Consider the following 24,024-nt stretch of genomic DNA (forward strand, 5'->3'; position numbering starts at 1 on the left):
AAAACGAGAGTTTTCAGTATCAGTAAAAAAAAAAAAAGCAGAGCCTGTCCCTGTATGCCAGGCTTACTCTACATGTCACATGTACTCATGTGGCACTATAAAGAACACACAGTATGCTACAGTGGATGGCCACACAACCATGTGGGTATCGGGCACCACTAGTTGAACTAAGGAGGTTACTAATAACAATAAAAGTAAAAGGACGAAAGTTTGAGTAAGTTAGGGTGGGGGATATTGAAGGGAGTTAGAGGGGGTGGCTATGAGTGTATATGATCAAAATACATTGTATACATATATGGGATTTTCAAAAAGAGAAAAAAAAACCCTTCCCAACATGACTACTCAGATGTGATCTCTACAAGGACGGTACCAATGGACATGCCAAAATGGACTAGGAACAGCCCAAGAAATCTCAGCCCTACACAAAGAAATATAGGCAACTAAGGAAAGCTGGGAGAGGGTGACATAGTCTTCTCCAGGGAAGAACACAACCATTAGTTGTCCAGTGCCAAACAGTTAACCCCAAGTGCATACAACTAACATTATATGACTGAACATGTTATATTTAAGAACACACACACACACACACACACGTGCAATAGCAATTATTGAAAAAAGAAGCTGTTGAGAGTGGTGATGGCCATATGGGAGGGTTTGGAGGGAGGAAAGGGAAGAGATAAATGTAATTATAATGTCAAGAATCAAAATAAACGATTAAAAAACAAGAAAAAAAAACCCTCATGATAGCCAGGAGTAGTTTAGCAGTTTTTTAGTAATAGCTTTCACAGATAGGGAAAATCTACTATGGAGCCTGAAACCAACACCCTTAAGATAAATATATTACCAAATTTTAGTGTACTTGGTAGTCAGCAAAGACAAGTGTTTAACAATGTATACCAAACAGAGCGCTTTGTAGGAAATCAAATAGAGTGTCAAGTACTCATATATCTGCAAATGGATGAGGCGTGAACTGAGTAATCAAACCAAGTGCTCACATTAATAGAAGGAGATTGGCAATGCTAGCATACTAGGTTTTGATGACCTTAATCTCAATTGTCATTGTTACCCCTATTATCTATCTTCATCTCAGTCTCACCAGCTTCGTGGTTATTACAGACTTGGAGACCTCCAGTGAGCTAATGTCATCCATATTTCTCTTCACAAGTGGTTTCAGTCCATAAAAGGAAGCTCCAAGCCCTGGCTCGATGCATCACATCTTTTATCTTCTCACCATTGAAAGATAATTCATACAAAATGTGTGCTAGAGAAGGGAATATTCTGCTAAGAAGAAAGAGATTACTATGGGATTACTATGGCTGTAATAGCAACATGTGGGAGGCTGAGGCAGGAGGAAGGTAGATAGTTTAAGGCCTGCTTGGTCTATACAGCGAGCTCTGAGTCAGCCAGGGCTATTATTTTGTTTGCTTGATTTTTTTTCAAGATAGGGTTTCACTGGGTAGCCCTGGCTGTCTTAGAACTCACTCTATAGTCCAGACTGACCCGTAACTCAGAGATTCACCTGCCTCTGACTCCCAAGTGCTGTGATTAAAGGTGTGAACCACCACCAACTTTGTTTTTATTTTTTTAAAGGAAGGGAATATTCATAAGTCAGTACCCCTATTATATGTATTGTTAGACAGCATCTTAGTAGGACTTTTTACCCCATCATCACAACTCTGTTACAAAACTTGAAGCTCCATTTAGAATAATTTACAACACTTAACTATAAGCAGTATTTCATAGCATAATTATTTAGCTTTAAAATATAGTTATATGATTTGCACACATCTTTGCCTAACTAATTTGGATCCTGTGACTTTTCAAAAAAGGACAGCCATGTCTGTCTGTCTGTCTGTCTGTCTGTCTATCTATCTATCTATCTATCTATCTATCTATCTATCTATCTATCTATCTATCTATCTATCTACCTACCTATCTATCTATTCAATTATTCAGAGAGAAGAAAGTGTGGTGGTGCAGCAGAGGGCTCAATTTTTTTCCTTCCACTTTTGAATCCCAGGGATTGAACTCTAGTCCTCAGGCTTGGTTGTGGATTCCAGTACCTGCTAGGCTTTCTTGCTGGTCTCATTCTTCTTTTACTGCTGTGTTGTATACATGATGAAACTTTCTGAGTATTTCTCCTTTACACACAGGCAAGCCTTTTTCTGTCACACAAAATACCTAACAATTAATTTGCAAGGCCATAAGATAAATACACACATTTAAATTTTTGTAGATGTTGCCAACTTAAACTTTGAAGTAGCAGTACCAATCTTCAACCTTGTCAGCATTAATGAGAATTTGCGTTTACTCACATCTTTAAAACTCTTGCTACTGTCTTTAATCTTTATACTGATTTTGCTCATTCTGATCTGTAAATCATTTTTTTCTTTTTCTGCATTAATCTAAATTACAGTTACATGATTATGTAAACAATTATAAACATATTTTCTTGTTTAATAACCATCTGGATTTCCGACCCCTTACTCTTTGCTGTTTTTTTCTAAGTTGTTAGAGTGGACATAGTATGTGTTGTATAGATCATTGCTACAGAGAACATCATTAACTAAGACACCAGTTGTGTTTAGAAGTCCTTTACTGAGTTTGTCTTCTTGAGACAATGTCTACTTGTTTATCTACAGGATTCTTAAAGTAGATCTCTATTTCGGAAACGTGAAAATTATTAGTTCATTTTTGACATACAGACAAGCCAGACTGCTTTGCCATATCCTTCCTTCCTTGAACTACAGTGGTGGAATATTCTTTCATAACAACAATCTGTCCTTATACTTTAGGTGGATTTGCACTGAGTTCTTCAGCCTTCCTTCCTTTCTTGTGTGTTTCTCTTTCCACAGCATTTTCTTCCAATAAAACTCTTGGATATTTGATACCATATTGGTATCTGTTTGGAGAATCTAGACTGACAGCTGTATACATTGCATTATCATCCCTTTGTGATATCGTTTGCTATAATTTTTCTACAGGCAATTTATCTAAATAAAATTTTATATTTTGACTTTCGTGGCTTCTTTTAAAGATACTCCTTTTAGCACAAAATAGACATTCTGTTCTAATAGTATTAATTTTTCAATTACTAAGAATATAGATCACTAGAAATATGTGGTGTGGATTAGAGATGCTGTTTTCTTTTTAAATTTTTAAAATTTAAATTAATTTTAAATTTTAATTAAAATATGTCCTTCCTCTTTTCCATTTTTGCTCATTTCTTCTCAGGTTTCCTCCCTTTACATCCCTCTCCCTCTGAAATTGTTGACCTCTTTTTCTTTATTATTGTTATATCTTGGCATTAACCGACAGCTGTTTATTTTGACTTCAGGCATGCTCAACAGTCACATTTTCTATTAGGAAAGCAATGTGAAAGGTAGAGAATTGCCTGAAGCTTCAGAATCTTTATTTTCCTAGTAGATCTTTTAAAAATAATTCTAAAAACAAAACAGAAAACCCCAAAACCTCTGATTCCAAATTTCATTAATGATGATATCTAAAGTTCTGTTAAAGTTTTATGATATATATTTATGTGTATAAAGTATTTTAATATCACTCTTCCTGTTCAAAGTGGTTTTTCAGATTTATATCTTCTGTTTAAGAAATACCAACTCACTATTGGTATTTGAAAATTTGAAAATTTTCACTTGGCATGTTATCTCTATAATCAAATGAGTGAATTGTAGACAAACAGGTAAAATACCTAGTTCTTCATTATAATGAAACAAAATCATCTAAACATATAAATGGGAACCAACAGTTCACAATGGCAGTAAACTTTAAAATTTTTAGTAGTAGTGATAGCTCTATTGGGATATTTACAGGACAGAATCTGAAGAAAATTATAAATATTATTGAAGTATTTAGTACATTGGAGTCAAGAGAAAAACATTTTAAATTAAATTTAGTGTTTCAAACGAGAATTCTATGTAAATATATGAGTTGCAAATAAATTCTAATGAGGTTATCTTAAAGTAAACTTAACATGAAATGTTAGAAGTACTTAGTTTATGGACAAATTGTGTTGGTTGGAATTCTGGCTTCACCAATTATAGTCTTGATATCATGCTGTGTTTCTTCTTTGTATTTGAAATGTTAGTGAGGAAGAATTGCTGTATTAAACCTGAGACTGTGTTGGCTCCTCTTCTGACTGCATGCATTGTTTAATAGTTGACATGATTATATGTTAAATACTAAGTAACCAATAAGTCAATTATTTTATGAGTAAGGATTATGCCTTACCAGGTATTAAATAATATGCATTTCCATTAAAAAATATCAAGATACCAAAGGTCCAGAAAGGTATTTATATAGGGGAAAATGGACAAGGAAAAAAGACAACCTAAAAATATGAACTATGACAGATGATATATGCATCAATAAAGCATTATTCATTTGATGGATATTGTTGCCTCTTAACCAATTAAAATAATCTTAGATAAATATAAATTTGTGCCTTGAGAGTTTTAAAAGTTTTATTTTGAAAATAGAATTCAAGTTAATATACAAAACTAGCAGTTAGGCAGTAGGTAAATTGACCTCACAAAGAATTAAATTTTGCATATGATAATTGATAATGCATGGTTAAAATAAGAGATAAAGAGAAATGTTTTTGATATATAGCCTAGAAAGTTGCAAAGACTCATTACATGCAAAATATTAAAACTTCAAAGAAGAGAAAGTAACAAAGCAAGTATTTAAAATATTTGAGATTAAGGAAAAGTAAATTAAAAGAGAAAATTAGCAAAATTTAATGTACTCATAAAGATAAGGGTATTGCTAAAACTTAGTTGTTTTTTGTAAAATGTAATTATTTAGTGATAAAATGCATTGTACAGCAATCTGGCAATAACTTTTCAAAATAGATCATATGTATTTGATACAGTCATCCCAGAACACAAAAGCATATATATGTGATTATATTAATGTTAGGTTTTCTAGTGAGGAATTGGGAGCAAAGGCCATGGAAGAATTGCACATATTACTATTTCAATCTAGTCTGGACTACAAAGAGAGAGCAACAAATGACTTCAAACAGAACCACCTGAAAGCAGCTGGCAGGGATCTCCTTTCTCGTAGTAGTCTGTTGTAGCAATGTTGTGTGTACTAAAACATTTATTTAATGTGTTTTTCATCTCATAGTATGCTACCCCTTTAGCAAAGAGTAGGAGGATTAAAAACACTTTGTTCTAGTGGAGATTTTATATCAATTATTACTTAGTCATCTTCAAATCAGGCGGAGGTGTTGGGTTTGCTAAAGAAAAACGATGGGAGCAAACCTGCATCCCCTCTTTTTTACTTTCTTCATTTTTAAGTAATAGAGTAATAGAGGAAATGAACATTTAATTGCATAATTTATCCTTGTGAAATAAAATTCCCTGTCGTCCATGCTAGCTACTTTTTATGTCACAAGCTAGAGTTTTATTGACACAGCTAGAATCATTTAGAAGAGGGAAATTCATTTGAGAAAATGCCCCACCAGATTGGCCTGTCGGCACGTCTATGGCCCTTTTTCTTGATTAATGATTGGTGTGGGAGGCCCCAGTCCACCATGGGTGGTACCATCCCTGGGCTGATGGTCCTGGGTGCTATTAGAAAGCAGGCTAAGCAAGCCATGAGAAGCAAATCAGTAAGCAGCATCCTCCATGGCCTCAGTTCCAGTTCCTGCCTCCAGGTTCCTGCCCTGACTTCCTGCCCTGGCTCCTCTAAGTGATGGACATAAAAACTGTAATGTGAAATAAACCCTTACTTCCGAAAGTTGCTTTTGGTCATGTGTTTTCACAGTGAAAGAACTCTAAGACACTGTCTCTGGGATGATAGCATTTGGACAGCTGGCGATTTATCACAGGTCTTTGACCACTTTATGTCAGGAATGATGTTAGAAAGGGTTCCTTGGTAAAGGTGAATAGCATGGCTTCAGCTGACCAGGATCTTTCAATAACTTTATGAAAGTGATTACTTTATTAGTTTATTTGCTTTCTGTTTGTAGTTTTGGCATAATGAGTTCTGCTTATTATTATATTAGCTAAAATAAATGAAAAGTAGTAATTGTGGGATGTTTATGGACACATGTTTATAGAAAATAAAATGTTTGACTTGTACAAGCAAAGGAAGAGAAGTCTTAAGTACAATGTACTTAAGGAAGAAGGTCTTAAGTACAATGAGAAGCTAAGGAGGTGGTAGAGAAGCATAAACGGGCCTGGGAGGAAAGAAAGGAGACTAGAGATTGGTACCTAACTATATCAACCTTCATGTCTCAGGCGGAGCCTCTCATTTTTCTGTCTGCTGTGTTGTTACTCCTACTAGCTAAACAATTAACTTGCTAATTAAGTGAGTACTACTTTATAATCTGTTGTAAAATGGTCTATTATATAAGTTGTTATTTAATTCTCCTTCCAGGGTTATGGTTTACCTTAATTACATTTGTACCGTCTGGAGCCCTGGACTATTTCTTAGAAACTCAGCTCTTTTACAGTGCCTTTATGATTGTTGCCACAGGGAAGCTCATTGGAGGAGGAATGGCAAGTGTGGCAGGAAGGTGACAGAAGTAGCCTGAGTGGGCAAGGACACAGAAATAATGGATGGGGATAAGGATGCGTGTGCTGTTGTTTAGGAAGGTGAATAAGAGAAATATGGAAGTAACTAGCCTTATTCCTTGACAGCCACTGAAGACGCCTTCATATTGCTGGGGTGTAAATAGTTTTAGCTTCTCTTATTAACAGGCTTACTCAATGTATTAAGATTTTTTTAAAGAGTGAATTTAAATTGAAAGTGCATTTTAACACTTGAATAGGATTTGAATTTATATGATAGACTTGTGGGTTGTCTCCATATGTAAACGTTCCACAAATACATATTTATTTCACTTTTTGTATTTTCCAAATCTTATTTAATGATCACAAATAACATTTTAAAAATGAAAAAAGTTGTATGTTTAAAATTTTGGTCATGTCATTTTGAGCACCTAAGTGAATTCCGTTGGAAATAATTGAGATGCAATGTTCAAACATTTGGATGGTAGAAGCAGGGGTCTAACATATAGCTGCATCCAAAGGAAAATGTGCTTTCCAATTTCAGATTGAATATACAAAATTTTCTTTCTGGTGTCATGCTTTTGATAATAGGACATATCCAAGTTTGCAGAAAAAGACAACACCATCCTTGGAGAAGATGGAGTCACACTGAGTGGAGGTCAGCGCGCGAGGATTTCCTTAGCAAGGTGAACATCTAACTGTTGCTCCACCGAGCATTTGCTGTAAATACCATGCATGTATAATTATATATGCATATTTATCTACTGCTTCATATTTTGTCTCTGGGATTGACAATTTAAGAACAATAGACAATCAGATTTGGTAAATGGTGGCTTTTTAAAAATATGCATACTATTATTTTTATTTGTTTATACATGTTTGTTATGTTGCATGTATTGTTATAAACAGAAATCTTTAGAATTCTGAAAACATCAAGGAGGGGAAAATTACAAATTTCTGTTCATTGCATCATTCATCCTCTCCCTGTTCCCAGATACCTCTATGTTAGGTTTCTGTTTATGCTTCTCAGTTTAGATGATATGTATTTTCTATTTTTAAAGTTTAGAACATAATTTATGATTTTGTAACAAAAATAGTAAGGCAAAAGATGTCACTAGGACTAAGGCTTCTTGTTTGTTTTTGAGACAAGAGACAAGGTCTCCCTATGTGAGGCTCTGGATCTTGCTGTGTTTGTTTCTGAGTGCTAGGGTTACAGGTGTGTGCCACCACACCCAGCTAGGATTAATAGTAAGCACATGCCTTTTTGTGTGATTCTGATTGTTATCCAGGTCATGTGAATACTAGGAAAGTGCTCTGAAAATTTACAAGCTGTCAAAAAAGAAGCACATATAATTCTTCTCAGGAAGAAAATATTTAAATGTAGCTCTGTTCAAAGAAAATTGGTGATATGGGATTTCAGATAGTTCCTAGTTTTATTGAAACAAAATTCTTTTTATTATGTTACCAAAATTGTTTATGAGAAATTACATTTCCCAGTAGTATTTGGCCCTTTCTCTTTCTTTTATTTCCCACAGCTGATGTTTTCATAACCCAATAACCCCCCAAATGTGTGTGTGTGTGTGTGTGTGTGTGTGTGTGTGTGTGATCTCAATCCCCATACAACCCTAATGGCAGAAATTGTTCTCTTCATTTTATGGAAGAAATCACATGATAATTGAGTAGTCAGACATTAACTAAATCCAGGTTATCTTGACTCCTTACATTCAACTGTGCCTTGATCTTGAGAATGCACTGGGAACTCAGATCACTTGATAGAATTCACAGATGAGATGATGGCTTCATAATCATTTAGAAGTTATTTCCTATATCTGTGATGCAATGATCATATCTGAAGCATTACATTTGATATTTAAATAAAGTATGGCATGTGACTTCAATATAGCACTTATACTTACTAGTTTAAGATTTAGACATATTTCCTATGTACAATGTATAGTACTACTGAATACTGAAAACAGTTGTTTACTGTTTCATCCAAATGTTCAATATGTCATCTTCTTTTGATGATGAACACGCACACTTCAGTCTTGAGAAACTTGTCATACACGTGAAGAAGCGTGTTTAATCTGTAGTGCTAATAATCTACCAGTACACTATGAGTAAATTTTAGAGAAAATCACTTTAGTTTTCCTCCCACTTATTGTATAAGGTCAAGGAGTCATGCCTGATTATGGTATCTCATTGGTGGACTTTCGAGAAAGCATAGAAAATCACGTGTCAAGAAGAACAAAAGTGTGTGTGTGTGTGTGTGTGTGTGTGTGTGTGAGAAAGAGAGAGAGAGAGAGAGAGAGAGAGAGAGAGAGAGAGAGAGCACACTTGCTCTCTGGTATCCCTCTCCTCATAAAGTCACAATTATTCAATCATTAAACTCTGCCTTGATGATCTACCTTAATCCTAGTCATTTTCCACAGGTCCCACCTCTGAGCACTTAGACTAAAGTGTCTGTCCTCTTACAGACATTTACAGTGGATTAAGAGCCTGTATTAGTTTCAGGGGGATAAATGACATTTAAACTATATTGCAGAGAGGAAAGTCAAAGTCAACTGTGGATTAAAGATGTGTGTGTGTATTTTCAAGGATTCTATTAGCTCTCCCGTGTTGCCTTCAAGAAAATTTACAACATAAAGGGCTTTTATGGTTTTACTTAGAATTTTGGCTATTTTTGTTTTGTTTCATAGCTTTCCTTAAGTATGTGATGATTAAGTACATTTTGAAAACAAAAGTATCAACAATTATCTTTTAAAATTATGCTTTAAAGCTGGGATATGGTAGCATTATTAATAATCATGACTGAAAAAATTTAAAACTTATAAAGAGGTTACTACTTCATTTTTGTTAGTTTGAAAAATACATCTTTATATTTTTGCTCTTTTAAGTCAAATTTAATTGCTTGAAGTTTTTTAGTCTTAATTCAAAGTAAATAAAGCCTGGGAGATGGTTCCGTGGTTAAGAGCACTGGCTGCTCTTCCAGAGGACCTACATTTGATTCCAAGCATCAACATGGTTGCTTCATAATTGTCTGGAACTCCGGTCCTCAGGATCTGACACCGTCTTCTTGCCTCCACACACTGAACACACATGGTATACTTGTATGCAGTCAAAACACTCAACATAAAAAAAAATTAAGGAAATTTAAATAGCATATGTGTTGCTTCTTAATATAATCATTAACCCTTCCCTATGTGTAACACCCATGAAAGAACAAGGACATCAGGAGCAGGTGCAAAGTAAATTATTTCATTATTCCTCATGTAATACAGTCTATAATATTAATAACATAGATAAGGAAGAAATAACTAACAGTGCTACTTCTGCCCCATATTGTGAAAAGTGTACTTGCATTGCAGAGATCTGATGACAGTTCTGTAACATAATGTCCATAGTTTTAATATCAGTTCTAAGTAAAATACAAAGACATGGAGGGACCCTAACTTCATTTCTACTTTGTTTACAGAGCAGTATATAAAGATGCTGATGTGTACCTCCTGGATTCTCCTTTTGGATACCTAGATGTTTTGACTGAAGAACAAATATTTGAAAAGTATGTTTTTTTTTTGACTCAGTTACTTATAATGCTCATGCTAAAAGATAACAAAATGCCTGTATCATCATAAGCTGCATATTAGCTCTAGAGCAGTGGTTTTCAAACTGTGGATTGCAACCCCTTTGGAGAGTGAACAACTGTTTCTCAGGGGTCACATATCAGGTATCCCACATACCAGATATTTACATTGTGATTCACACATGAAGCTAACAGAAGCCCCCCCGTCTTAAAGCTACTATTGTTCTGAAAGGACTAATTTCAAATAATTTTGTTTGACATTTTTAGTTTATGTCTCATTTAAATTGAAGGTATAGCATGGTTTATCTAGTCACAATCACAAGAACATGTTATCCCCAATCTCAATTAAATGCCAAGTCCCACCAAGACTTCCCAACCCCCAATTTTGCTCATGAGCTTCTGAATAATGTATAGTAAAAAAGTATTTTATAAGATATCTAAATAGTTCACTTCAATCTTCCCTTACTTAATTTTAATCTAATGAAAAAGGCTATAGAAGGCCCTAGTCATGTTTCTACTTCTCTTAAAGCTTAGTGCATCATCTCCTTCAATACAGCCCTGCATTAACATACCTGTTATCTTGAGTCTCTGAAGTTGCTCTGTAATGGTCATTGCATCAAGTCCTCTGAGTTCATACAGTCAGAATGATGAATAAGCATGACTACCTTATGCACACAACTCAGCTTAAGAAAAACATTTTCTAAGCAGTTAAGAAAATGCAAGAACACAAACTCTTGAACAGTACAGAATGATACAAGTTCTGTGTGATGCCTTAGAAAGAAGGTTGCTCCAGAATTTGACATGCACCATTATGTTGGATTCAGAGTACTAATTACCTTTGCCTGGATTACTTGTTCAGGCCTTCTAGGAGTCATTGTGCTGGTTTTGTTTGTTCAGTTGTTTGTTTTGCTTTACATGCAATAGAGTTTAGCTACATTGTGAGGGAAATAAACAGCTTTGATTTTAAGAGCTGGATGTTCCTTTGGTTCTGGGACTTTGCTTAGTTCCAGCAATATGGGCTTGTGCCAAAGCCTTCCAATACATTTGCCTTTTATAAGTCTGCTCTCAGCAGGCTTCTCTAGTTTGAGAAAAAGAGAAAATTCCATTAAATGCAGTACCCACCCAATACTATGTTTATGATGTTGTGACTTAATAACTATTGTCTTACTTCATAAACTTAGATATTGTTATTTATATTTAGGAATATAGTGATGGCTCTTTATTTTTGATATTTACTGGATAAAAGAAACTGATTTCCTCTCGAGAATACACTCCAAGATTTACTTTTAAAGTATAAAAAATTTATTGGAAGAAAGTTAAATTATGTATTTCTCAGTTGTTATGCTTTGCTTAAAAAACAGATTGGTAAACATAAAATGCACGAGAAAATTAATTAAAAATTAAATACAGCAAGGATATAGGGAAGTATAAACTTTCAGGAACATTTAAAGATCATCTAACAATTCCTTTGTTTTCTAGAGAAATAAACAAAGACCTAAGAGAAAATGATTTTGTTAAAATCAAATAATTATTGATAATCAAAAATTGAATTTCATTCTATGTCTACTGGTATTCACCTCTACAACATGATATGATATTCCATGCTGCAATTAAAGGGACACCTAATAGTTACTGTGGAATATATATCTATATAACTATATTAAGTAACAACATGCCATGATATAGATTTTTGGAACATTAATAATATGCTAAAATTAAACACACATCACTATTTGTAAAGTAAAACCTTATATATTTTTATATTCCCAAAGCTGTATCTGTAAATTGATGGCCAACAAGACTAGGATTTTGGTCACATCTAAAATGGAACACTTAAAGAAAGCTGACAAAATACTAATTTTGCATGAGGGCAGCAGCTATTTCTATGGGACATTTTCTGAATTACAAAGTCTACGTCCAGACTTCAGTTCAGAACTCATGGGGTATGACACTTTTGACCAGTTTACTGAAGACAGAAGAAGTTCAATTCTAACTGAGACCTTACGCAGGTTCTCAGTAGATGATTCCTCTGCCATCTGGAACAAAACCAAACAGGCATTTAAACAGACTGGAGAGTATGGAGAGAAAAGGAAGAGCTCTGTTCTAAGTTCATTCAGCTCCATGAGGAAATTTTCCATTGTGCAGAAGACCCCATTCATCACAGAAGGAGATTCTGATGAGTTCCAAGACAGGAGACTGTCCCTGGTTCCAGAGTCTGAACAAGGAGAGGCAGTCTTGCCTCGCAGCAATGTGATCCCCACCGGCCCCACATTTCCAGGCAGAAGACGACAGTCTGTTTTGGACCTCATGACATACACACCCACCCAAGGCTTCAGCAACATCCAGAGGACAAGGACTTCCATTCGAAAAATCTCCATAGTGTCTCAGATAAACTTAAATGATGTGGATATATATTCAAGACGGTTGTCTGAAGACAGTGCATTGAATATCACTGAAGAACTTAATGAAGAAGATTTAAAGGTATGTGCCTTCCATATCTTAAGATTACCTCATCCTAACTCTATAATTTCAGTAAGTTTTGCTACAAATTACATGTTGCATGGCATTCTGTGATAGTTTCTGGTTTAAGGGTGCAAAGTCCATTACCTATGTAAGCAACTTCAAAATATAAAACAACTATTTCTGATTGTAATTGAAATATCACTTCTTCCCCAAAGTTGTAAGCCAACCAAGGGCTTAGTATTGAGTTCCTTTACTAGGCCCATGATAGGGTATTTGTTATTATAAACTAATAATTTTCTGCTTTAGTGGTTTTCTAGAACAAAATAGAGTCAAATATTATGTAAATAAAATGGTTGTATTTATGTCGACATCAAGAATTGTTTCTAAACATGTACAGACTAGATAAGGATTATGAAAACCTGGCTTCTTGATAAGACAAATTAACATTCATGCCTGAATTTGGGTAATGTGTACTTTCTGATCTTTCAGATTTGTTTTATGTGTTATGTTTTTGAAAGTTTTTTTTAAGCTATTTGAAGCTCAACATATATCTGCCAATATTTAGACTGAAGGACCATCACTGTATGTTGAGGAACAAAATGACTTTTCTTAAAATAGAAAACAATGCAAAACAGGAGAGCTATTGTTTACTAAACAATGCATGTGCCTTAGATGAAGTTCAAAACAGTCTTAGTAGATGGGCATGGTTAATAGTGAGAGTCTTTAATAGAAAGTTACATTTTGGCCATCACAAGTCAATTCATATCTCGGTTGAGTTCACTATGTTGTGAAATAAAGGGATAAGTAATTCCCCAAAATATACATTCAGTATTTCTATAATTTTAAAATGATTTGCTAAATGATAATTCATTTATAGGATTTAGTATCCATCAACATGAAACTCCCAAATCAAAGTCTATAAATTTTAGTCAGTCTTCATTGAAATGAATCATTTCTTTGACTGTTATGTTACTAGGTCATCAATTACTTCAAATTCCAGGCAACACACTATCCCCTTTACTGTGATAGAAGGTCATATCATTGCCCCTATCTGCAGAAAAAGAAAATAAAGTTCTAAGAAATTCAGTACCAGATATTCATTCAACCATTCTAAGCTGTTACTTGTAGATCTTGAATTCAAATAAAGGTGAGTTCAATCCCACAATCTAATTTCTCATCAGTGTATCTTACTCCAGGTTTACAGGACTCCTTCTTTGTGAGTCTAATACCACCTATAAACTTCATGGATTTTTTTATGAGAAGCAACCCCATTTTTTTCCTTTGGAATATATAAGAAATCTTCCCCCCACCACACACCATTCTAAAATATGTCTTCCAAAAGGCAAAAAGTTCTAGAGGAATGTTTCAGATTAGAATTCTGTAATTTAAGTGATAACTTTAAAAAAATTTAATGCCTGAGGAATATACACAAACATAAGCCAGCTTTTTAAAATTAAAGACTTAATAGCTAGCAAGTTCCAAAGTGCACTTGTCCATGGATCATTGAAATAAGTTAAATCAAGTCTAGTTGGGGAACTCCAGTCTGATAGCACCACTCATCTGACATTTAAATGCTAACACTGGTCTACAAGAGCCACGGTGCTTCTTACTTTTTCAAAATTATATTGCTCCAGCAGACATCCGATTTGCGGTGCCCAGCATACATGGCATCTCTAATGATTTGTATTTGTTAAAGCCACTTATCCATACATGTTCCTTTATTTCCCTGAATTAAAAAATGAAACCTCAGTGGTAGCATGGACTAGGTTTGTTTCAGAATCACACTTCTTTCCTCAGGAGTGTTTTTTTGACGATATGGTGAAGATACCCACGGTGACGACATGGAACACATACCTCCGATATTTTACTCTCCATAAAAGCTTGCTTATAGTGCTGATTTGGTGCTTGGTTGTTTTTCTGGTTGAGGTAAGAATGTTTGGTTGTAAACTGTTTCTGTGACTTTAAATCAAGGATTGTGTTTGTATGGGCACATACGTATAAATGTACATATGTATCTCTCAATGGTAGTTGTATGGATAGTTCATAGCTTCTGAAAGCCAATAGGGGCTGGAGAGTTGGCCCAGTGGTCAAGGGCACTGGCTACTTCTCTGGAAGACCAAGTAGGATTCCCAGCACCCACAAGGTGGTTCACAATCATCTGTAACTCTAGACCCAGGGAATCTGATGTTCTTTTTTGGCCTTTGTGAGTACCACATATATGTGGTACACAGACATATATGCAGGCAAAGCACCAATACACATAAAAGTAAATTTTAAAAAATTGAAATTCACAATTAGAATTACAATTGTATTTTAGTATTTCAGACATAATATAAAATATACTTTAATACTAATACTATATATGAAGAACTGTCATAAAATAAATTTTATTGGGAATATTTACTATATTCCACATATTTAAAGATTCATACATATTGTAAAAAGGCTACTATAACAAAGCCAATAACATAGTTTTCATCTCAAATAAAACTTTTTTGTTTTTGTGATAACAGCCACAAAACTCCACACAAGTGTGAATCCCAAGTACAGTATCGTTTCATTACCTATAATCTTCATGTCATTCATTATATCTCTATATATTTAGTTTTTAACAGATCCAAAAGCTCAGACTATAATAAGCATTAATTGAAATTGAATGTTAGTTAAAATTAAGCCCTGAAAAGAATTCTAGATAGTAACAATGCAGGTGGTGACTCATAGTGGTGGTTCTCATTCATCTGAGGCACCTTTGTCTCAGGCAGCTTCCATTGATGGAGGTTTGGGTGCCTTTCAAAATGACATAATTATTTCATTGTCTGTTAACTTGGTACACAAGTATGCAATATTATTACTTCCCTCTATTACTTTTCTTGTTTCTATGACAATGCACCCAAATAAGTTAAAGAAACGTTGAGGGGATATGTTCCTGGAGGCTGGGAAGGCATGGTAGCTGGGGTAGTAGGGTTGTGGGTCATATTGCATTCACACTCTGAAAGCAAATAATGGACAAGAAGTAGGACCAGTCTGTAAATCCTGAAGGCCTTTACCCAAAGATCTACACTGTCCATCAAAGCTCAAGAACCTGAAGATTTCACAGCCTTCCTAAACAGTGCAGTAGCTTGAGACCGAATATTCAAACACATGAGCCTATGGGCCATTCTATATCCAAACCATCAACATTCAACAAAAAAAAAAAAAAAAAAAAAAAAAAAAAAAAAAAAAAAAGACATCTTGCAGTTAAGAAATTAACCATTGAAGAGAAAGTAATTGCCATGTAACTACCCATTATCCACTGAGCTGTTACTGAAAGGAAGGAAGGAAGGAAGGAAGGAAGGAAGGAAGGAAGGAAGAAAGAAAGAAAGAAAGAAAGAAAGAAAGAAAGGGAGAAAGAAAGAGAAGGGAGGAAGAAAGAAGGAAAGAACGAGGGAGGGACCAAGGGAGAGTCAGAGAGAGGGGAGGAAAAGGAAGGGGAGGAAGGAAATGAAGGCGAAAGGAAGTAGTGATAGACAAATATCAGTCACGCACTCTAGGAGGCAGAAAACAGTGTAATGGCATGATTTTCCCCCCAATATCTGTAGGCAGTTGCTACTTAAGTAGGTCTCAAAAATGCTGAGTAATAAGAAAAGTAGTAATAGAAATATAGTAATTTTTAAATGATGTGTATGGTTGTACAACTAAACACCATATTTGCTAATGTTTGCTATTGTGTTACTTTCTTTCAATCAAAATTTACATAGATTTTCCTTTAGGCTAAGCTTTTTTAGTATCTATCTGGGCATTTCTTTTGACTCCTGGTACATTCCATTATGGAACAGGTGCCAATCTACAATGGTAGTTTAGTTTTCATACGACTGATAGAGCCTCATATTTAGTGCTGAAAAATACCCACAGGAACACCAAGGTGCACATCTTCCTCCATAAAAGTGAGTTACCTGTTTTAACAAAGACTGTATTTCTATTGCTGTTTATGATTTTATAGCATTCATTCAATGTTTACTTTTTGTAATATGAAATAAATTTAGCAGCGCAACCCCATTTTTTCCTGTTTCATCACAGTTGCTAAACTAAAAAAAAAAAAAAAAAAAAAAAAAAAAAACGATATTTAACATTTTTCAATCATGACATTTTGAAAATGTATATTTATATTTTATAAATTTTCCCTTAAAAAAAGCAATGCCTTTTATAAGTTCTTATTAACACTAAGCAAATAGACTTATATTTCTGTTGTGCTGCCCTCTTTAGTAGCCCTCCTTGGCAGCGTATCATGGACTAGAAAGGGAAAATGTAAACAATGGATTAAGGGATGTTTCCCATTTCCTTTACAATAACCAGAGAGTGTTTTGACTGCAGCATCTGAAGACCCTGTTCACTCTTTTGTCTTATGGTTTTTGAGCCTGCATCAGGGAGATTGTTAATCAAGGATCCCTGAGGGACTTTGCATCAGTAATGAAATAGAAACAGAGTGTTCCCATAATTCTACCCTTTGCTGTCAATAATGGTAGTCCTCTCAGGGCATCTTATTTTTTTTTTTTGTAGATGTGTATTTTAGGGCATTATTTGTCGCATGAAATGTGTGAAAATCTGTAAATTAAAGTATACTGTATTCCATGTGATGTAGCATCATGTTTAACCTCCCCAATTTAGAATTGGGAAATGACTGTTATTTATTTTGTTGCTGCTATATCTTAATCATTTAGGAGTATGCCTCTTTCAAAAATCATATGAACACTATAGCCTTGAAGCATTCTGGAATGAAATGATAGAGTTACTCTGTTGTTTCTGTAACCCTCAAATATTTTTCCTAAAGGCCTCCTACCAAGTCTTTGAAAATGCTTTTACTACAGTCAGTAGAAAGAGTTTGGACTGGTGAATTCATGTGACAGCCAGGAAATAACTTTACATTAAGACCTAGGCCCATTCTTCAGAAAAGTTGTTTGTCGTTCCATTCATATACATCTATTTCTGGGATTTACGCCTATTCAGAGTGTGTTAGCAATGGCAGAATTGCTCACTTTCTTCTAATTGGAACAAAGGATGAGTGTAACAATTGAGTGTCTCAGTACATGTGGCTCATCTAGAATCCTCAGTATTTGATTAGTCTGAAGACAGAGGAAGACATTTGTATGAGAATAAAGACTTTTAAAAAGCTTAGATTGTTGCTGAATTTCTTGTTGTTTTGCACTGGCTTGAGTCTCTAGAAAACAAAGTTTTTCTTTTTAACTCAAACAGTCAATGGAGACGATGTATACAACGAGAAAAAGCACGATGATGAAAATAAAGCCATTAGATTTTCATTATTAACATCAATTAACTAAACTAAAATTTACTCTTTGAGTAGCTGAGTCTTAACTTTCCTGTAGGCTTCAACGCATAGGGCTTGTGAGATAAATGAGGGACTAGACAAAATGAGTGCAAATGGAGTTCCATAAGCTGAATTTCACAATGTCTGCAGCTGCTGCCTCCAGAAGTGCAAAGCCAAGGCACGGGAAGAGTGTGCACTTTGATGTTGCTCGGTTGAATTTAGAAATGGTGCGGGAAGCATAGGTAAAGATGCCAGAAGAGAGACCAACTGTGTATTGTTCCATTTCAGGTGGCTGCTTCTTTATTTGTGTTGTGGTTGCTTAAAAAGTGAGTATTCCACACATGGTGGATTTTGTTTTGATTCCATTTGGAGACTATAAACCCTTTCCATACCTACTATGTTTCATTGTTCCCTCAACATTCCTCCAAATTATGAGGGGAGGAAAGCAAGTTACAGTCATTCTTCAGTTTCTGAGGAGATTGGGTTCCAGGACAAAGATAATAAACTCTGCACTCAAGCCCTGTATGTGAAGTCGTACAGTATTCGCATGTATCCTACGCATGTCATTACATATACTTTAAACCAGCCCTCGATTTTTATCATGATGCTTAGTGTAAGTTTTATGCAAGTAATAGTTGTAATGAATGATTTAGTGAAATGATGACAAGAAAAACAGGTAAGTGCACGTCCAATAAAGTTTTAAGAACCATTTCCTCAATCCACTAGTAGCTAAATCCATGGTACTGTATTTGTTTGCTATATTTGTTCAAGTTGAAAGCTGTTTAGTGCCTTCTGCTCTTCATTTATACCTAAAAAATAATCAGTTGTTTTCTGTTTCCATGAAGTGCAGTAAGATAGAGAAAGGAACATTTTGCATTTAGTAGTTTCAACTAAATATTTTGTTCAAATAAGCATCAATTCCATCTATTTAGATTATAAGAAAATATAAAACTGTTTTGCAAGACAAAATTCATCAAACTAAGGGGGCAGTCTTTTTTTAAAGCCAATAGTTTGTGCTTCTTTATACTTATTTTTGTTATGATTCAGTTGTAAAATAACACTTTTCTTTTGTCTTACAGCAACCCTCCTCATGATGGAAACAATGGTACTAAAAGTACAAATAACACCTACCTTGTGATTATCACCAATACCAGCTTCTATTATATTTTTTACATTTACGTGGGAGTGGCTGACACATTGCTTGCCTTGGGCTTCTTCAGAGGTTTGCCGCTGGTGCACACGCTAATCACAGCATCAAAAATTTTACATCAGAAAATGTTGCATTCTATTCTTCATGCACCAATGTCCACCTTCAGCTCACTGAAAGCAGGTACTTTTGATTAGTTGTATTAGGAACTGCCTGCTTACTTGCTTTCTGACAGTAGCATGGACTTGAGCACTGCCTTGTGTTCACATTTCTCTGATGTCGCAGTCAATCAGGCCTGTGGTTCCCAGTATTTCTGTGTCAGCGATAGCCTCAGTAGAATCAGCCTCTTTTGGATAACTTGGATTTTGTCATACTTGGTCTAGGCATTGTTGTCATGTACAATATTGCCTACAGGGGGGTATGAAGTTGTCATGGAAAAACATAAAATTCTACTATGAAAAGTATCTTGATGGGGGGCAATAACTGCTTCATGAGGCCCTTCAAGAGTGGTCATATAAATGTGTTAAAGGACTTTGGGGGGTAGGGGAGATTTTAAATATATTTTGAGACAACTGTAGTACATGGTACTTGGCATCATGCATTTTGACACCACTGTAATTAGAGACACAGAAAGTAAGAAAATTGAGGGGAAGAACCGAACATTTGAAAATTAGTGGTAATAAGGTTCTTTGAAATGTATTGCAATCATTACCCATGGATCAGCTCACATTTAAAGACCGTAAAGGTAATAAGGATCCTAAGTGCTCTGATAGCAGCATAATTGGAGATCCTTCTGTGTCGCACTAAGCCAGGGAAAGCCTGGCACATAAATATGAACAAGATTTCATTCTTACCCCAGAGGTACTCACAAGTGAGGAGAGATGTCAGGCATGGAAATCATGTAAAATAAGTTGGAGAACTGAGACTTTTTAGCATGGTCTGTTTCTAAAACCCTCAAAAGAAGTTTACATCAGTTTTCCTAGGTTACAGAAGTTAAGTGTTGGCGTACTAGAAAGATAATTATATTTTTCCTGGAGCCCTTACATCTCACCAAAGTTTTTCCTCATTTGCACATGCTCCTTGTCATCCTTTTTTGCTATAACAATTTTAGAACTAAGGGAATGACCAATTCACTTGATCTGGTGAGCTTGCTTTTATAGAATTCTGAGGGTAGGGGTTTTCCCTATTTCTGCGCAGTGAATCACAGTGGAAAGGACACAAACATTTGAATCTTAGTTTGGTGACATATGAATGGTTATTATGGTTGCTAACAACCTGTGTCAATGTTAGCATGTTTTTACCATTCCCTTCTGTGGGGTGTCGCTCCCAAAGCAAGTGCACTTTTCATTACCTCTCCAGAACACCTCCCTCTCCTAGCACCCACTCACGGTGCATTCTGTCTTCTCTGTTTCACATAGTAGTGATCAGCACACATTCTTCTTTTCTCATTTGTCTTCCACACATTCATGTGTTTTAGGTTAATTTCGAATCACTTTTGTGTTGTTTGTGTTCTCCTTATTCACCCTCTTTGTAACTAAAATAGCAAGTTGATCTTAGAACATTTCCGTTTAGCCTGTTCTCTATTTTGTTGTTGTATGTAAGAGTTTGGCTTTCTATTAAAAAAAAAAAGGCTGTTAGATTTATGGCATATGATTCTTCTTCTGTTACCTAGCTATTCTGTTATACTTGGCAACAACCCCTTGGAAATTCTCCTAGATATGCTCTTCAAAATTATACCTCGACCTTGATTTTCCATGACCTTAATTTTCTATGACTCTTTGCCTTTTTTACATTGATTTTGTAGTCTTGTAGACTCATAATATAGGTCCTTAGCAAAGTATGGTTATATTAGCTAGAACACAACTGGCTGAAATACAATTTGAAATATGAATATCATTATAATGGTACTCTTTGTCAAAGTAAACTTTCAGTTTCTAAATGGTAATTTTAAATGTCATGGGGTATGCATTCCTTGTTTGGGCTATTCATGGAAGGATATACAAATATTCTTAATAAATATGTTAACTAATACATGTCACATGTCTACATAAGGCTTTCTGCTTTGGTATTAGGTCATATAAAGTAAACATGGAATAATCCCATTTACCTCAAAAATCTGCCATGTGGGAAAAGAGAAAAGACACACAAACAACTATGACATACAACACATATGTAGTCTCTACAACAAGGAGGGGAAGAGCTTGCTTCCAGATGCAGCAAATACCCAATCTGTCTTGCAGATAGGGCATTTGAGTTGAGCCAGGAAAAAGGTACAAATTTGACAAAAGGAGATGAGGAGGAAAGGTTTTAGATAAAAGGAGACAACACATAGGCAACGTACAGAGATAGGAAAGGCTAGATTGTCTAAAGAATAGGTAAATTTACCTCAAACAGTATATTTGAATAGAGGAATCAAGTTTAGTTAAGGACAAATTCTTAGAAAGTGTTAAATATTTTAAATATTAAACAAGGAATTTTGGACTTAACAGTGAGTGAATGATAAAGTTGACATTGTTGTCATAGTGTTATGCTACACTTTATCAAATTGCTTAGCTCTTTTATAGACAATGAGTTTCTCAAGGACAAGAAGAGTGAGTTAATTGCCTCTGTTATCTCTGTACTCAGCATTGTCCTGGGCATGTAGAGGACATAATTTTTAGGTCATTGGGGCAACAAATAATCAAGACATAGATGTGTGAGTCTGCAATTTAGAGTGGAGGTTGAAACTTAAATTACCAGTGAAGAAAATAAAAAAGGAAGTCTTGTCTGGTGTTCTGAAAGAGACAGCTGTAAATTCTTCAGAGTTTCATCTGGAGAGCATAGTCCTCAGAAGGGATGTGTGTCTGCCCTATGCAGTGGGCATGAACGTAGAGGATGAAAATACACATCTATTAAGGTACCTTGATACTCAGAGTGGCAGAAGTGAGTTCTGAGTGGTAGGATGACCAGCCATACCTCAGTTTAATTATAATAAGGACCTGATTTAAAGACATTGGCTTGAGCTGACTCTTAGAGGCCTCTGTGTTTTATAAAAGTTCAAAAGTAGGAGACAATAACTTCAATACATAGTTAGAATTTTGAGCAAAACTGCTATTTGATAAGTACCTGATTTTCCAATTAGTTGATAATTCTTATTCTAAATGCTTTGATTGTAATCCAAATTTAGCATGAAATATATTAGTCCTTTTAAATGTGATTACTTTTTGAGAATTGTTATTTGTATCACAGGTGGAATTATTAACAGATTCTCCAAAGATGTTGCAATTTTGGATGACTTTCTACCTCTTACCATATTTGACTTCATCCAGGTTTGTATAGCATATTATCAAGAGTTTTCTATTTACCATAAAGTGTTTTCAATAGTTTCAAAAAGAGGCAAGAGAATATTTGCTAATTTTTCCCTATAATAGTTGAAGTCCTGGATAACAACTAAGTTTCATGGAAAGCAGTCTTTAAAAGTCACAAATTTAACAAACTCGGTAATTAGTCAGGTCTGTTTGTTTCAGACAGCCCCGCCTCTAGATATATAATATCTGTGTGGATTGATTTGAAGGGCTCAAAAGATCATCTTCTACCAATAACTGGCCATAAAATCTAACTGCTTGATAGCACCCTCCACTTCTTAAGTCCCACACTGAGATGAAATTGGAGTCCTGGATAGGCTATACTCCGATCCAACCTTACCCATGAGTAATGCAATTTAGACAAACAGTTTCTCCACAAAATGGGACCCAGTGGAGAGATAGAAAGAAGATGGCTTGTTGAAAACATGTAGAAAATGAAATATCCATACTCTGTGAGGGCTATCCCTCAATAACAGGTGTGACTAGATCTAAAGGATAGCCATGTGGTGAGGCTGACTGTCTAATCAGTTAATGAAAGTGACCTTGAGCCACATTTGGACTCCAAGGTTATAGAACATAGGGGAGTTGTAAGCTGATACCCTTGCCTGTTGATCCAGGCATAGCCTTCTGAGAATCCTGATGGCTTCCTGATACTTCAGAGACCAAACGCACTTGAAGAAATAGTTGGGACACAGCACTGCCCTTATTGGGATGACTCATTCTTATATCTTGTTCCCTTCTCTTCTCTCCAAAATAATACTATATAGAATGAATTTGAATTAAAAAAAAGTAGGGACTATCACCCTCGTGTGTATACACAAGCAACTTCAGCAGATGCAGAGAAAGCAGCTGTTGGTTTACCTCCTCTGATATGATTGACATAATCAAATATACTTACTGTTCTAAGTGAACCATGTTTTGGATTTCCTTCATTGCTGTGTTTAAAGATATAACTTAGCAGTAGCAGCACCTGTTGGAATTTTTTAACCCATGTTTTGATTCAGGTGCTCAAAAGTGTGACTTTGTATATATTTAACACTAGAGATTAGTTCCCCATTCCAGGAAAGTAAATCATAGGTGCATAATATGAGTACACTAATAAAATACAACATCATGCAATGCAGTATAATTAGATACTTACTAGAATGAGGACATCTATCTGGGTCTATATGCTAAAGTATTAAAAAATGGTGCCGAGTGATAATTATTTCCTTATTTTCATGGCCTACTGAGTGTCTTCTGTCAATTTAAAGTTCACCTCAGAAATCTGAGAGTTGATCTTCAAATATTTATCCTACAAATTAAATTACTGTTATTATTATTACATTTGTTATGGCTTTAAAGTCCATGCAGTTTGAAAAGTTTCAGCTCAAGTCCTAGAGCTGTTATGGCTTCATGATGAAGCAAACAACTGAAAGATTTCCATAGATCTAAAATACACCCTGACCATTCCCTGTAAGGGCATAAGCTAGCCAACCATGGAACCTAGTGAAGAATTGGCCCGTTCATTAGCATATGGAAGTTACACTAGGTTGGCTTTAAAATGATTATTATTTATGGCTAGCATACCCAAATGAGCTATTAAGAAATAAATATTAGGACACATTTTATCTTTTAAAAATAACCTGTACTTGATGTCATGTAAA

The 24,024-nt window shown here is 35.1% G+C and overlaps 1 protein-coding gene across 1 annotated transcript in view; it reads left to right on the forward strand.

The window, feature by feature from the left end:
* Window positions 1-24,024, forward strand: part of Cftr (CF transmembrane conductance regulator) — a 137,023-nt gene that overhangs the window by 71,618 nt on the left and 41,381 nt on the right. The window contains exons 12-18 of the mRNA XM_051175727.1: window positions 7,131-7,225; window positions 10,015-10,101; window positions 11,895-12,603; window positions 14,383-14,511; window positions 18,176-18,213; window positions 18,967-19,217; window positions 22,263-22,342. Coding sequence (XP_051031684.1) covers window positions 7,131-7,225; window positions 10,015-10,101; window positions 11,895-12,603; window positions 14,383-14,511; window positions 18,176-18,213; window positions 18,967-19,217; window positions 22,263-22,342 — 1,389 coding nt within the window. The remainder of the gene's footprint in view (window positions 1-7,130; window positions 7,226-10,014; window positions 10,102-11,894; window positions 12,604-14,382; window positions 14,512-18,175; window positions 18,214-18,966; window positions 19,218-22,262; window positions 22,343-24,024) is intronic.

The sequence above is a fragment of the Phodopus roborovskii genome, unplaced genomic scaffold (genome assembly GCF_943737965.1).
Source record: "Phodopus roborovskii unplaced genomic scaffold, PHOROB, whole genome shotgun sequence".
Taxonomy (NCBI): domain Eukaryota; kingdom Metazoa; phylum Chordata; class Mammalia; order Rodentia; family Cricetidae; genus Phodopus; species Phodopus roborovskii.